This window comes from Chinchilla lanigera, unplaced genomic scaffold (assembly GCF_000276665.1).
Source record: "Chinchilla lanigera isolate Chin_1 unplaced genomic scaffold, ChiLan1.0 scaffold00149, whole genome shotgun sequence".
Taxonomy (NCBI): domain Eukaryota; kingdom Metazoa; phylum Chordata; class Mammalia; order Rodentia; family Chinchillidae; genus Chinchilla; species Chinchilla lanigera.
In genome coordinates, this window is record NW_004955550.1 from 2,041,998 (window position 1) to 2,057,528 (window position 15,531).

The 15,531-nt window shown below is 47.2% G+C and overlaps 1 protein-coding gene across 1 annotated transcript in view; it reads left to right on the plus strand.

The window, feature by feature from the left end:
* The window catches only part of Rpgrip1 (retinitis pigmentosa GTPase regulator interacting protein 1), a gene marked incomplete in the record, with an annotated part of 58,309 nt that overhangs the window by 26,679 nt on the left and 16,099 nt on the right, over positions 1–15,531 (plus strand). The window contains 9 exon segments of the mRNA XM_013508581.1: positions 4,544–4,704; positions 5,313–5,456; positions 5,857–6,007; positions 9,601–10,053; positions 10,193–10,344; positions 10,763–11,105; positions 12,534–12,652; positions 13,223–13,426; positions 14,388–14,526. Of these exon segments, the coding sequence (XP_013364035.1) occupies positions 4,544–4,704; positions 5,313–5,456; positions 5,857–6,007; positions 9,601–10,053; positions 10,193–10,344; positions 10,763–11,105; positions 12,534–12,652; positions 13,223–13,426; positions 14,388–14,526 (1,866 nt within the window).

Sequence of the window (15,531 nt, forward strand, 5' to 3'; positions counted from 1 at the left end):
TCTTTTTGAGACAGGGTCTCGCTATGCAGCTCAGGTTGGCCTTGAGCTCACTTTGTAGCCCAGGCTGGTCTCGAACTTGCAACAATCCTCCTGCCTCAGCCCCTGAGTGCTGGGATTACAGGCGTGTGCCACCACACCCGGCCTACTCTGAAGATTTTAAAACACTATCAAAAGGACCTGCATCTCACTTCTTCCTATCCTGGATTTATTATTAGGCTTGTCAAAATTATATCTTATCAGACTCTAGTATATTATATATGAGAGGGAAGGAAAAGAAAAAATTTTTGTGGTACTGGGGATTGGATTCAGGACCTTGTGTGTGTTAGCAAGTGCTCCACCAGAGCCACATCTTCAACCCAAAGGACAAGAAATATGAGAGTAAGGGGCAGGGCCAGATGTAGTGATTCGCACCTGTGATCCTAGCACTCAGCAGGTCGGTGTGGTAGTGCACACGTGGAATCCCAGCACTTAAGAGGCTGAAACTAAAGGGCTCTGTGAGTTTGAGGCCAGCCTGGCCTACATAGTGAATTCAAGGCCAGCCTGAACTACATAATGAGTCCCTGTCTCAAAAAACAAAACAAAACAAACAACAAAAAGTAACGGACACAGGAATCATAAAAAGATTTTTCAGTGTTAAACAAATCTCCTAGCACATGTTTACAACACATGGTGATGACCCTCACTGTCAGGGTAGGCACTTCTCCTTCGCCTCCCTCTCCTGCATTTCTAGGTCCCTTCCCCACTTGCAAAAGGCCTACCTTCATGATTCTTATTATCTAGCCTTTATTTTGCTCTTTATCTATACTTTGGATTTCTTATACAAGAGAAAACGTGTGATATTTAAGCTTGTGTGTCTGATTCATTTCACGTAATATTATGATCTCAAAATGCACCCATTTTCCTACAGACAACTCACATTTCGCCTTCTTCATGTCAGTGTACTACTCCATTGTGTATAAATACTACCTTTATCCCTTCACCTGCTGATGGACACGTGGGCTACTTCCGGGATTTATCTGTTGTGCATTGTGCTGCTCTAAACATGGGTGTGCGTGCGTCATTGTGAAGTGATGACTTTAGCTCTTTCGGGAAGATACCAAGACTCAAAATAGCTGGGGCCATTAGACTTTCTATTTTTAGTTTTTTTGAGGACCCTCCATGCTGATTTCCATAGCGGCTGTAGTAGCTCACATTCCCACCAGCAGTGTAGCGCAAGGAACCATGAAAAGACTGAACGCGGGCCAGCCGGCCTGCCGCGTGTGAGCAGCACCAGGGAGTCCATGGCCATGTCAGGGGTCTCACTTGAGCCTCTCCAGTGCACAGAGGAGCTGCCTGTCCCACGGGTCAGGGTGGGGCACAGGTGGGCGTCACGTGGAGACAGGAGCTGCAAGGTCAGTGCTGAGGGGGCCTGGCAAAAAAGCAACATCTTATTTTTACTTTGTTGTTGTCCCCATTTCCACTCTACAGTTCTATAGATGTCGTTTATTGGCTTTTTTTTCTTTTTGAGACAGGGTCTCGCTATGCAGTGCAGGCTGGCCTTGAGCTCACTTTGTAACCCAGGCTGTTCTCGAACTCACAAAGATCCTCCTGCCTCAGCCCCCTGAGTGCTGGGATTACAGGCATGTGCCACCACGCCCAGCTACCGTATGGTATTTTTTTTTTACCATATGGTATTTAAGCTTGTGTGTCTGAGTTATTTCACTCATCACTATATTTTCCTACAAATGTCTTAAATGTCGTTCTTTTTATTTATTTATTTATAAACTTAATTTTGTTCTAGATTATTCTATTTATTCCTTTCAGACATACATAATGATCACATTCATCATAGCGAATTTGTACCTGTACCTGAGATATCTTGCTTCTTTCTCTCCCATTCCCTTACCCTCCCTCCAACCCTTCTTCCCCTCCTTATTTACAAAAGCTTTGCTTCACTTTATCCTTCTTTTGTTTTTTTCTTTTCCCTTCCTTCCCTCTCCTCTCCCTTATCCTCTTCTCATTTGAACATTTTCTTTCCATTTCCCAATAGTTATTATACATTTTGGTCTTTATTTACATTTTCAGTTTCTCACACCAGAGAAACAATGCAGTAAACATGCATGTCTGGTTTATTTTACTTAACAATATGGTCTTAAGTTGTATCCATTAACCTAGGACTGTCTCAAGCTTATCCTTTATGGCAGAGTAGTGTTCTTTTTTTTTTTCTGAGACAGGGTCTCTTTATGCAGTTCAGGTTCGCCTTGAACTTACCATGTAGCCCAGGCTGACCTCCAACTCTCAGTGATCCTCCTGCCTCAGCCTTCTGAGTGCTGAGATTATAGGCATGTGCCACCATGCCTAGCTCTTTTTTCTTTTCTTTTCTTTTATTTCATTTTTTAGAGACAAGGTCTCACTATGTAGTTTAGGCTGACCTTGAACTCGTTACGTAGCCCAGGCTGGCCTCAAACTCACAGCAATCCTCCTGCCTCAATCTCCTGAGTGCTGGGATTACAAGTGTGTACCACCACATTGGGCTGACAGAATAGTATTCTATTGTATAAAAACCCCCTCATCCTCTTTATCCATTCATCAGTTGATGGGCATTTGGGTTACGGTGTGATTGAGGTTTACTTTCCAAGATTTAGCTATTACAAACTGTGTTGCTATAAACATGGGTGCACATATATTGCTGTGACACAGTGCTTTTAATTCTTTCTGGAAGATACCCAGAAGGGGAATAAGCTGGCTTAAATGGAACCTTTGGTTTTAGTTTTTTGAGGAATCTTCACACTGATTTCCACAGTGGTTTCACCAATCTACACTCCCACGAGCAGTGGAGAAGGGTTTCTTTTCCCCGTAGCCCCTCCAGCACTTGTTATTGGTTGATTTCTTGATGACAGCCATTCTTTCTCAGCATTGTTTTAATTTGTATTTCTCTAATGGCCAGAGAGGTTGAGTGCTTTTTTACATATTTGTTGACCATTTGTATTCCTTCCTCTGTGAAGTGTCTGTTCATTTCTCGACTGGATCTTTAATTTTAGGAGGTTTAATTTTTTTTAGTTCTTCATATATTCTAGATATTAGTCCTCAGAGGTGTGGTTAGCAACATTTTTTTCTCATTCTGTAGTTGCCTCTTCGCTCTGTTGATTGATTCTTTTGCTGTACAGAAGCATTTTGATTGGATATAATTCCATCTGTTGATTCTTGCTGCTATGGTGCAGTGAGGTTCTGTTTAGAAAATCTCTTCCTGTACCTATGTCTTCAAGTGTTTTACCGATTTTATTTTCCAATGAAGTGGGGAAAAAACCAAACCGATGCCATGTTGTACTCAGGCACCATCTTAGAGCTTAAGTTTCTGTTTCCTTAAGTTTGTTTCTGGTAAATGTTATCATAGGTACCTAACCCGATACCGCTCCATGCCTTGTCATAAGACTGCTTTTTCCCTACTTAAAATGTCAAACTCCTTTGTCCCTTTGTTACAAGCTAGGCCCCTGCTTTGTAGGACTATTTCTGTATCTGCACTAAATCATATCAGAAAAAACCTAGTTATCTCCCTAGACCTGGAACTAGACCCGGAACTAAAACTGTATAAATATTTTCCCCTCCTGCCCTTCGGGGTTGGTGCTTGGTCATGTACTAGGTGCCCACCGCTGGCTGTAAACTTGCTTCTTTCTGCATCTGGCCTCTGTGGATGACTCAGTTAAATAAGTACATTTGCCACAACACCAGTAGGTTTTATGTTTCTATTTTATTGTTTAGATCTTTGATCCATTTTGATTTTAATTCAGTATATGGTGAGAGATAAGGGACCAGTTTCTATCTTCTGCACACAGACCACCACTTGTTTACCAGACTATCTTCTCTCCAACATATGCTTTTGACTCTTCTGTTGGATAAATGTGTCTGGAGAAATATTCTCAGTTCTGTTCCGTTGATCCATGTGTCTGTCTCTGTCCCAGCACCATGCCATTTTTATCACCACTGCTTTGTAGTACAGCTTCGCGTCAGGCGCTGCTGCTCCTTCTGCTTTGCTCTTATTGCCCAAAATTGCTTTTGCTATTCTGGTTTTCTTCTGGTTCCATCTGAATTTTAGGATTCTTTTCTCTAGATTTGTAAAGTATGGTTTTGGTATCTTGATTGAGACTGCATCAAATCTGTACAATTTCGGGAGTAGGACTTTTCGACAATCTGACTTTGTCTATCCAGGAGCAGGGGACATCTTTTGATTTTCTGATGTCCTCTTCGATCTCTTTTGTGGAGTACTGTAGTTTGTAGAGGACTTCCACCTCCATGGCTAGGTGAATTCCTAGGTATTTCATGTTTGAAGCTGCTGTGACTGGTATTATTCTCATATTTCTTTCTCATCCTGTTCATTATTGGGGTACACAGTGCTAATGACTTTTGTGTGTTGACCTTGTATCTTGCTCCATTTCTGAAGTTTGTTATTAGTTCTAAGAGTTTTTTGGTGGTGCTCTTTGGGTCTTCTATATAGAATACAGTGTTATCTGCAAATAGGGATCACTTGAGTTCTTCCTTTTCTATGTCTGGATTATTTTTTCCCCAGCTCAAAATGAGGATCTGAAGCTTGAAGTCAGCAACATCCTTCAGAAGCATAAGCAGGAGGTAGAAATGCTCCAGAGGGCAGCCGCCGTGGCCCAACCTCCCGACAGGCTGCCTGAACCAGCTCTGCTCCCAGACCTGTCCCCAGAGGCAGCTCAGAGAGAGGTAAGGACTGTCCGCTGCACGGCGTCTCTGGCAGGTGTCGCCAGGAAAGACAAAGAGTGTGGAAGACGTAGTTGTTTGTCCTGGAAGGACTATGCATGCAAGGGTAGGAGGAGGCTGGGAGTAGAGTTTCAGAAGCTCCACCTGCATTTCTCACCCTTTACAGCACACACATTGTAGACTCGTTCTCAGGTGAGGACCTGAGATGCTCTGCTGATGAGCAAACCTCCAGGAAAGGCCGTGTAGCCACTCACTGCTGCGTGGGGTTGAAGCCGGGGGAGCAGAAGCTTGTGATGCAGCACGCACCCTCTTCTGCTGTGCAGTAAATTCGGCTGCTGGCATCTCACTGCTGTATGGAGAATCGTTATTACTATACCTGTCACATTTGTTCTGTTTTATCTTACTTTGGAAGATTGAAGTGCACTCTACCATTGAGCTACACCCCAGCTCTTTTTATTTTGAGACACGGCCTCCCTAAAATTCCCTGAGACATGAACTTGGATTCTCCTGCCTCAGCCTCCCGAATAGCTGGGCTCCCTGGCATTTGCCACCATGCCTGGCTATCCCTGACATTTTTGTACCCTATCTTACCAATGCTTTTCCCGCTCTAGCCTAGTGAACCCAGAGTTCAAGAAGAGAAGAAGCTGTCCCAGATGCTGAGTGAGCTCCGAGTATCCCACGCAGAGACCACCCTAGAGCTGGAGAAGACCAGAGACATGCTGCTCCTGCAGCACCAGATCAACGCGTGCTACCAGGTGCAGGGAGCGGGGACAGAGAACGGGCACTCTCAGCACCGGGTGGCATGCAGACCTGGGTTTCCAGGGCTGATGCCGGCGATGTGCCGTCCTGTGCAGACACGAAGCGCTGGCCCCGGGAGAGCTTGAGGACTCACACCTGCCACGGCACCTTGGCATGGAAGCCAGGGCAGGGCCGGCTGACAAACGGCAAATGTGGAGCTTCTGGGCGCAGATTCCCCCAGTGTCAGGAAAACTAAGCAAAGGCACCCATAGTGCATCCTCCCTGGAGGGTTCATGCGGAATCTTTCCTGCTAGGGCGATAGCAGAGTCTTCTTTACCCACAAGGGCCACCTGTTGATCCCGGATGTTCGGTTCTGGGCCCGGGGGAGAGAAAAGTTGAGACATTATTTTGTTTCAGGAGGAACTGGAAGCCATGGTGACAAAAGCTGACAGCGAAAGTAAAGATCACAGAGAAAAACTGGAGCGGCTGAGTCAGCTCCTAGACCTGAAGAACAACCGGATCAAGCAGCTGGAAGGTATCTTAAGAAGCCATGGACTCCCGACATCTGGCAAGTCTAATGCCTTGTTCTCCTGGGCGTGCGCGCACACACTGCGGGCCCGCACCCCCGGCGGCCGTGGCTGCGGCACGTCCCTCCTGCCCTGCACCCTGCCGCCTTTGCTGCGCTTGCTCCCCTTTGTGCCACGCGCCTGTCTTTCTCTGATTTCTCTGGAGAGTTTGAACTGGCCCAGCAGCTGCTTCCAGGGCTGGACTATACTCTGAGAAGGAGAATCGGGAACAAGAGTGGCAGCTTCTCCCTCAGTCTCTCTCTATCATTTCTTCAATCCGAGACCACAAAGCAGCCTTTGTCAGGTAATAGGCCGTCAGCACTCATTTTCCATCATGTTTTTCTGGGATTTCTCTCTAAAATTTTGTTGTAGTTTGTGGCTATCGACAGTGACAGGCCAGTTGTCAGTGTGTTTCATATTGCGGTACTTCCTCTTCTGAGCGTAATTACTGCTGGCCAGGAGCTGGTCCCAGCCTTGCTTGTCAGGAAACTAGACTTTTGTTATGCTCAGCAGTGAGAGACCTCACTCACATTAACCAAATGCGCCAGAGACTGATATTTAAACCAGAATGTAAGCCACAGTAGAGGCTATTCCATTGCTGCCATCAGTATGTTTGGAGCCACGTTCAGGGCATCTTCTTTCCGGCAAGAGATTGTGTAATCAGTAAGCTTCTTAGTAAGCATAGATTTACAGCAAAAGGATATATCATTCTGGGGCATGTAGGTCTGTGCCAGTGTGAGTCTGGTCAAAGGTCACTGCTAGATAACAAAGGAAACCCCAAGGCCATAGCACTGGTGCACACCTGTAATTCTGGCACTCGGGAGGCTGAGGCAGGAGGATCATGATGAGTTGGAAGCCAGCCTGGGCTACATGGACAGCCTGAATTACGTAATGAGACCCTTTCTCATAAAACCAAGCCAAACCAAACCAAACCAACCAAAGGAAATTCCCTCTTGGATTGAAATTCTCATGTCTTTCGGATTCAAGGACTTCTCTCAGGGCAGTGCAGGATAAATATTCTTACTTGCTGGGAAGATTGTTTTTCTTTAACTTAAAGCTCTTTAGATACTGCTAAAAATAAAAAATTTTTTCATTTGTTTGTTGCTGTTGCTTTATTTTTTTGTTTTTGTTTTTTTTGGTACCGGGAATCGAACTCAGGACCTTATATTTGCCAGGCAGGCAATTGTGCCACTAAACTAGATCCCCAGCCTGTTGCTTTGTTTTGTTTTAGCAGGGTCCTACTTTGTTTTCCAGGCTGGCCTTGAACTCACAGTGATCATCCTCCCTCAGCCTCCCCAGTGCTAGGATTACAGGCGTGCGCCCCATGGATAAGAGTTTTTCATTTGTTTACAGGTTATTTGTATTATTTCTTTTGAGACTTGCCTGTTCCTGTCCTTTACCCATTTCTTAGTGGTATCTAGCTGATTTGCATGTAGTTCTTTATATACTAAGACTATAATCCTGTGTCATATAATGCAAAAATTTGAATATATTTTGTTATAGTAATCTAACAATTAAGAGATTGTTAACCAAGTAGTCAATAGTCAACCTCTATTTTATTTTATTTTATTTTATTTTATTTTGAGACAGCATCTTGCTATGTAGTTCAGACTGACCTTGAACTCACTATGTAGTCCAGGCTGGCCTCTAACTCCCTATGATCCTCCTGCTTCAACCTCTTGTATGCTGGGATTATAGGCATGCACCACCATGCCCAATTGTATTTCGTTTTTTAATATGAGAACATTCTGGGGGCTGGGGTTTAGCTCAGTGGCAAAGCGCCCGCCTGGCAAGCGCAAGGTCGTGAGTTCGGTTCCCGGTACCGGAGAAAAACCAAAAAAAAAACAAAAAAAGAAAAAAAGAGAACTGAGCCGTCCACGTGGCAACTTCCCCGTGGGGAGTGTGATCGCTATGCACTGCAAACTATACCAATAAAAAAATATGAGAACATTCTGATGTATCCAGAACATTTTATTCAACTGATTTAACACTTAAGCTATTCATCCTCAACTCACTGTGAAGACTTACATACTCCCCAATGTGAAATAAACTATAGAAGTTTCCAGTTGATAGAGCCATGCATGGTGGCACATGCCTGTAATCCCAGCACTGGGGAAGCTGAGGCAGGAGGATCACACTGAGTTTTTTTTTTTTTCCAGTACCAGGAATCGAACTCATGACCATGTGCTTGCCAGGCAGGCGCTGTGCCGCTGAGCTAAACCACCAGCCCCTGGATCACACTGAGTTTGAGGCCAGCCTGAGCTACATAGGGAGTTCAAGGACAGCCTAAACTGCATAGCGAGATCCTGTCTTGAAAAACAAAAAACACCAGTGATTTAGCTCAGTGGTGCAATACCTGTCTGGTAAGTGTGAGGTCCTAAGTTCAATTCCTGGTACCCTCCCCCGCAAGAATTTGCCGGGTGTGGTGGTGCACGCCTGGAAACCTAGCACTTCGGAGGCTGAGACAAGAGGATCATTGCAAGTTCAAAGCCAGCCTGGGCTACAAAGTGGGTTTAAGACCACCCTGAACTGCATAGCGAGACCCTGTCTCAAAAAGACAAAAAAAACAAAAACAAAAAATAACAACAACAAAAAAGTTTCCGATTGGTTGTACACAAAAGTAAATCCCAGATTGGTACTTTTGCTGTGTCTTCACATCCCACTGGCAGTATTTTCAACGTCTTCCCGAAAGTCTCCTCTCTCACCTTTTACTTATTACCCTGTTACTCAAAGTGGATTTTTTTACCCTCATATGATAAACCAGTTACACGGGGGGAGCCCAGTGTAATTTAGCATGTCCTGAGCCTGTGACTTACTATTCTCTCCACAGCCGGCATGGCATGCGCTCAGGGGTGCTCACGCTTTGTGTTCCCCGCGCTTCTCTTGTGAAACACTGACTACCGAGAGTGTTGCAGCAGAACTGAGCCCAGGGAAGGAGCGATGCCCAGAAAGTCAGGAGGCAGTGAACAGCTTTATTTTCACTGGTGGTCCTGGCTGGAATAACTTCCAGCAAAAGCCAGGCTATGAGTGTCTGCGAGCCAGCATTTTTTATGGGGCATAAGCAGGGGTTACAAAGGCGGGACAGGACAGCCCGGCAGTTCTGATTAGCTAGCAGGGCAAGATCAGCGGTTACAAGGCTAGATGAATGACCATCGGTTACAATCAGGCCTCCTGTATGTTCCGTTACGCTCTTGTGGTTAGAGGTCAAGAAAGCAATTACAGAGCCATGAAGCAGTTACAGAGCTAGGCAGCATCAAAGAGAACGAAGTTTTTAAAATTTTTTTTTCCTTGTACAGTTCTTCCCTTTTAGTAGGACTTTGCTAGAAGCCAATCCAGTGTTGTCTGTGGGATGAAATGTTTTCTCGTTTCAGTGTCTGTTTGCCAGTCACCCCTTGGTACCTCCTGTATCAAGCAGGCATTGGATTATTTGGCCATGAATTCAGATCTCCTGGTTGTCATTCTGTTGCTTTTCTTTTTGAATCGCTTAATCTCAAGTTGGACTCCCACCATGTCCCTATTCTCCTCTCCCTGTCCTCCTGCAAACGAAGAAGCACTCCCTACTCTTTAATGCATAGGCAGTTTCTCTCACCTCTAGAACAGCTCAAAGATGTTGCTTATGGCACCCGACCGCTGTCATTATGTCTGGAAACGATGCCAGCCCCTGGAGATGAGAATGGAGTGGATGTTTCTCTGCTGCATCCGAGTGAGAATCTTTTCGAACTGCACATCCACCAGGCTTTCCTGACATCCGCTGCTCTGGCTCAGGCTGCAGACACACAACCCACCACTTTCTGCACCTATGATTTCTACGATTTTGAAACCCACTGCACCCCACTGTCAGTGGGGCCGCAGCCCCTCTATGACTTCACCTCCCAGTACGTGGTGGAAACCACTTCCCTTTTTGTGCACTATCTTCGAGGGGGTTCTGCCCGGCTTGATTTACACCAGGCTGTGGCCAGTGAGCACCAGACCCTTGCAGCTGCGTGGATTTGCTTTGACAAGGTGCTAGAGACCGTGGAGAAAGCCCGTGGCTGGGCCACGCTTACTGGTAAGTGCTTCCTGCAGCTCTCAGGACCAGTGCAGGGTTTCTCCACGCCTGTAGCTGCCCTGCTCGCGGCTTCCCATTTGCGCCTCTGCCTTTGCCGCACCGTCTCTGTCCTCCATGCCTTTTGCTTTCCGCTACCCAGGAGCTGGTGGAGAAGACTTCGGAGTGCTAGAGTACTGGGTGAGGCTACGCCTGCCCCTCAAAGCCAGCCTACAGGCATGCAGTAAGCGGAAGAAAGCCCAGGCCTACCTGTCAGTCAGTGTGCACGGAGCCAGGGAGGCCCCGGAGAGTGAGGTGAGAGAAGGCTGTGTCCGCACATCTCCAAGGAGCCGCGGCAGCAGCCCTGGAGAGCAGCTCAGTCTCCAGTCTCCATGTCTGCTTGCTGGATGTGAATGAAGGAGAAAAGCTGCCGTAGAAAACTAGCCAGGTGCTTCCCTTGCTCAAGGCCGAGTGTGAAATAAAACCCTGCCCTTGGAGCTGCGACCTCTCCCCGCTGTGCACAGACCAGCTTTTCTGCGCTGTTCTCTGGGGTGGGGCCTGAGCACGAGCCTCTCCCCCAGCAGCCACTGGAGCTGGGGCCGCGCGAGGGAAAGGCCTGGGGTTTCCCTGTGGCCAGCTCAGGACAGTGGCTTGCGAGGCCGTAGCTCTCCCTCATCTGAGTGCAGGGCTTCACCGCAGCAGCGCCCTCAGTACGAGGCCACCCTCTTTCCAGGCCAAATCGGACACCTTGGACCCTCCGAATGAGCTGCGGATTGAAATCACCAGGTGCTGTGGCCTCCGGAGTCGACGGCCGGGAACTCAGCCCAGCCCGTATGCCATGTACCGCTTCTTCACCTTTGCTGACCATGACACTGCCATCATCCCCGCCAGTGGCAGCCCCTGCTTTAAAGACCAAGCCCAGTTCCCAGTGCTGATGAGCTCTGAGCTGGATCAGTACCTGAGGCGGGAGGCCCTGTCCATATACATTTTTGATGATGAAGACGCAGAGCCTGGCTCTTACCTCGGCCGCGTCCAAGTGCCCTTGCTGCCTCTGGCACACAATAAGCCCATTAAAGGTGGGCGCTCAAGGCTTCTCAGCCATACACTGTCCCCGGTGTTGTCTCTTTGTCCTGGTTCTCCTTTCCTTTGATTACTTGCTTGGAACAGTCTCTCCTAAAGCCTGCTGAGAGGACTTCAGAATATCATCAAGAGCAGTGGCGAGAAGACTTGGAGCTCCAGTCCTCCTACAGAAACTCAGCTTCTGCTGCCTTTTAGCGGAAAGCAGGTGCCCAAGGGGGTCGGCCTCCAACCTGACTTCCACCCGCTTCTCGGCAAAACCTCACTGTGGTGCTTACCAGGGCGACTTTTTTACTTATGGCCCATGGTTTCTCAGCACGTGAATGCATCCTGGGTAGAATTTAACCCGTACATAATTCTCTCACTTCTGTTAGCCTTTAAACCCAAGTAAGGAAGACTCTCATGCCAGACTATGAGAAAGGCAAGATTTTTGGATGTGGTGCTGAGCTCCATACTGTCCTCCCTTATTTTGAGCCCAGCATTGTGGAGTGCACCCATGAGGAGTCACCTCTCTGGCAATAGCCCCGGGAGAGTGAGGCAGGGGGACCCACGCTCTCATTAGGAAGTGTGGATAGTTACAGCCAGTATCAACCATATGTACCAAGATTCTGGGTGCCCCAGGAAGTGGTGAAGCGTCTCTTGTCCCAGTATCACAGTTGCTAAGCAAAAATGGAAAATCTTGGCACTTCTGCTCAAAACTTCTTTAGCAAAGAGAACAGGCTGTGTGAACTGCCTCTTGGTCAGTGTTACAAAGCAGAAGGAGAGGCAAAAAGCCATTTTGCTGAAGTTTTTGAGTTTTCTTGGATCACTCAAGGGTCAGTGTTGGCCTTCTTGGTTTGTCTGTGGCATGGGAGGCCCTTGGTGGCAGCAAAGGTGGTGCCGTCGTGCGCGGTCCCGTGACATGGGAGGCCCTTGGTGGCAGCAAAGGCGGTGCCGTCCTGCATGGTCCCATGGCATGGGAGGCCCTTGGTGGCAGCAGTGGTGATGCCGTCCTGCTCAGTGGCTGGATGACTGATGACAAGCAAGCTGTGTCCCTCACCATTCCTCCTCTGACTTCTGCTTCTAACCTGGAAAAACGTGTCTTCCCCTGTTTGTAGTCTAAGTGCACTGCCGTTTTGTGTTCCTTCTGAGTGTACTATCATCACAATGGTTATTTCATAGTGTTAATTACTAGTAGGGTATGATGACGTAAACATGGGCAGAGCAGGCCATAGTGGCACACGCCTGTAGTCCCAGCACTTAGAGCTGAGGCAGGACAATCACTGCAATTCTGAGGCCAGCCTGGGCTACAAAGTGAGTTCAAGATCAGCCTGAACTATGTAGTGACCCCATCTCAAGAAAACAGAGGGGTGTAGATAAGCTGCTCATAAGTGCTCACTTGTCTATTTTGTGTGATCAGGTTCTAGTGATGTCTGTATGTCTCTCAGGTGATTTTAACCTCACTGACCCTGCCGAGAAACCCAGTGGATCCATTCAGTTGAAGCTGGACTGGAAGTCTCACTACCTCCCTCCCGAGGGCCTCCTGAAACTGGAAGCTCACACTAAGGTGAGTGATGCCAAAGACAGATCTCACCTGCAGAAATAAGGGCTTTTCTTCCCCAGAAAGCAGATCTCTGCCAATCCTATGGAGCAGATTTGATGGGGTCAGTTATTTTATTTTCATTTTTATTTATTTATATTTGGTACTGGAAATCAAACTCAGGACCTCATGCTTGCCAGGCAGGTGCTGTGCCGCTGAGCTGTATTCTTGGCCCCAAGGGGTCAGTTGTTAAAATTGGAATGAGTGAAATTTATCCTGTGAATGTTATATGTAATGCAAACTTAACCTGGAAGTTACTGATGAAACAAAAGTACCTTGGGTTTTACTGTGGGACAGAGAGAGAGCATCCCTCCGTTCTGTGGCCAGCAAGAAATGAAATCTAATGCAGGTTCACAAAGCCCTTTCCCGATAGGGCTGGGGATTTAGCTCAGTGGCAAAAGCACCTGCCTGGCAAGCACAAGGTCATGAGTTCGGTTCCCGGTACCAGAGAAAAACCAAAAAAAAAAAAAGCCCTTTCCCAAGTGTCGAGTTTGTTAAACTGTCATCCGGTGAGACTTTCTCCACTCTCCTGTTTAGAACCGGCTGTCGCCAGCTGAGGTTCCCAGCAGAGATGACCGGTCCCAAGCGAAGAGAAAACCTCTTCTGATGGGAGCCAGGAAGGAAAAGGAACGCCAGGTTGTGAGCTACTCAAGAAGAAAACATGGCCAGAGAATAGGTATCCAGGGGAGGAGCAGACTGGAGTACTTCAGTCGTAACATCCTAAGTGGAGACGCGATACAAGTAAGAGCTCGGAGCCTGAGGAGTAGGGGCTGTGTGTCTCCACGTGTGTTGTTCCCAGAGAGGTGGAAGGTCCACACGGTGGGCAGCAGTCATGGCTATCAGCGGCCAGCACACATCTCCACAACACGGGCAGTTTCCTTTTTGTGCGTGTTTGTTTGTTTTGAGACAAGGTCCTGCTGTGTAGTTCAGGCTGGCCTTGAACACACTTTGTAGCCCAAGCTGGCTTTGAACCCATGGCAGTCCACCTGCCTCAGCCTCCCGAGTGCTGGGATTACAGGTGTGCGCCACCACATGGGGCTCAGAGGCAATTTTTTGAGAGCTTGTTTGGCGGCTCTGGCAGGAGAATGCAGTTGCCCATGCTGCCTGGACCGGAAGGGTCCTCCTCTCTGTGGGAGGTGCCTGTTAGGCTAGGGCACAGCTCCGGGAGGACACACACGCTGCGGGAGGGAGGGAGGGCACGCCGCTCAGCCAGCCAGATCAGCCAGTCTACACTGGTGGCAGATTTTGCAGTCAGACTGCTCTCACACCCAAACACAAGTAACTTCTTAAACCCTTGGGCTGTCTGCTTCATTTCAGTATAATTTAATTCAGCATAGTGTATACTCTAGCACTAACACAGAGAATTTATTTTACTCTTTTTTTTTTTTTTTTTTTGGTACCGGGAATCGAACTCAAGACCTTGCACTTGCCAGGCAGGCGCTTATGCCACTGAGCTACATCCCCAGCCCCGAGAATTTTTTTTAAAACAAGTACTAAATGTTAAAAAGTAAAAAGTCCTTGTCTGGGCCTTGCTTACTGGTAAGTGCTGCCCGCTTCCACAGCTCCGAGGACCAGTGCAGGGTTTCCTGAAGCCTGCAGCTGCTCTGCCCTTATTCACCCTCTGCCCTTGCCACGTCATCTCTGTATTCCCCAGAGGAAACCAAGACATCACCACTTACACAGCATTGCACTTGTTGTGAAGCAGGTAAACTACACAGACTGGAAGTTCTCGGGGCTTAAGATCTCAAAAGATGACGGTTTCAACACTCAGCTGGAGGAAGAAGAAACGGCATGGTCGCACTCAGCACTGAGACAGAAGGAACCCCCGCACCCTGTAAATGGTACTGTCTTTCTGAGAATCTAAATTTCCATTTAATCATTTCATTGTTTTGTAAAACACAGTTATTTACTGGCATTATCTTACAATGCAAAGTTTTATTGGAAAATTAATGCATAGGCCCCTCGGCCTCACTGGTGACAGGTGTGAAGGTTACCCCAGCAGACCTGCCGCTGTCCACGAAAGTGTGTTTTGGTGCATTTATAGTTAGCTTAGCTGGGTGTGGTGGTGCATGCCTATAATCTCAGCACTCAGGAGGCGGAGGAAGGAGGATTGTTGTGAGTTCGAGACCAGCCTGGGCTGCAAAGTGAGTTCAAGGCCAGCCTGAGCTGCATAGCAAGATTCTGTCTCACAAAATGCTAATTTGGTCCAAGTTCCTGTGAGTTACGGTTACAAAGAAACAGAAAGATCCTACTGGTTCATATGTGATGTGCACACGTATTTATTTCTTTATTTTTGCCGTGCTGATTGAACCCAAGGTCTTCCCACTGAGCTACATCGCTGGCCTTTTTTCTTTTTTTATTTTGCAACAGGGTCTCACTGAGTCTCTGAGGTGCCCGGGCTGGGCTCAAACTTTTGATCTTCCTGCCTCAGTTTCCCAGAGTGCTATGTTGGAGCATTTGCAAGGGGTGACCCTGCCAGCTGTTGGGATTCCAGCCTGCTATGATGAGACACAAAACACACAACTATGTCTACTAGCTTCATGGAGATAAAAGCTGAATTTTTAAATTTCAGGAAAGAACTAGTGCTTTGAAAGCCACTTGTGGTGACACATGCCTGTAATCCTAGCACTTGGGAAGCTGAAACAGGAAGATTGCCACAAGTTTGAGGACAACGTGAACTACATAATGAGACCTTATCTCAGGAAAAAAAAAAAAAAATCCCAGGCCTCAAGTTTGAAGACAGCTTGGGCTACATAGTAGGTTCAAGGCCAGCATGAACTACATAGTGAGACCCTGTCTCAAAAAAAAAACAAAAAACAAGCAACAACAATGAAAAAGAACTAGAA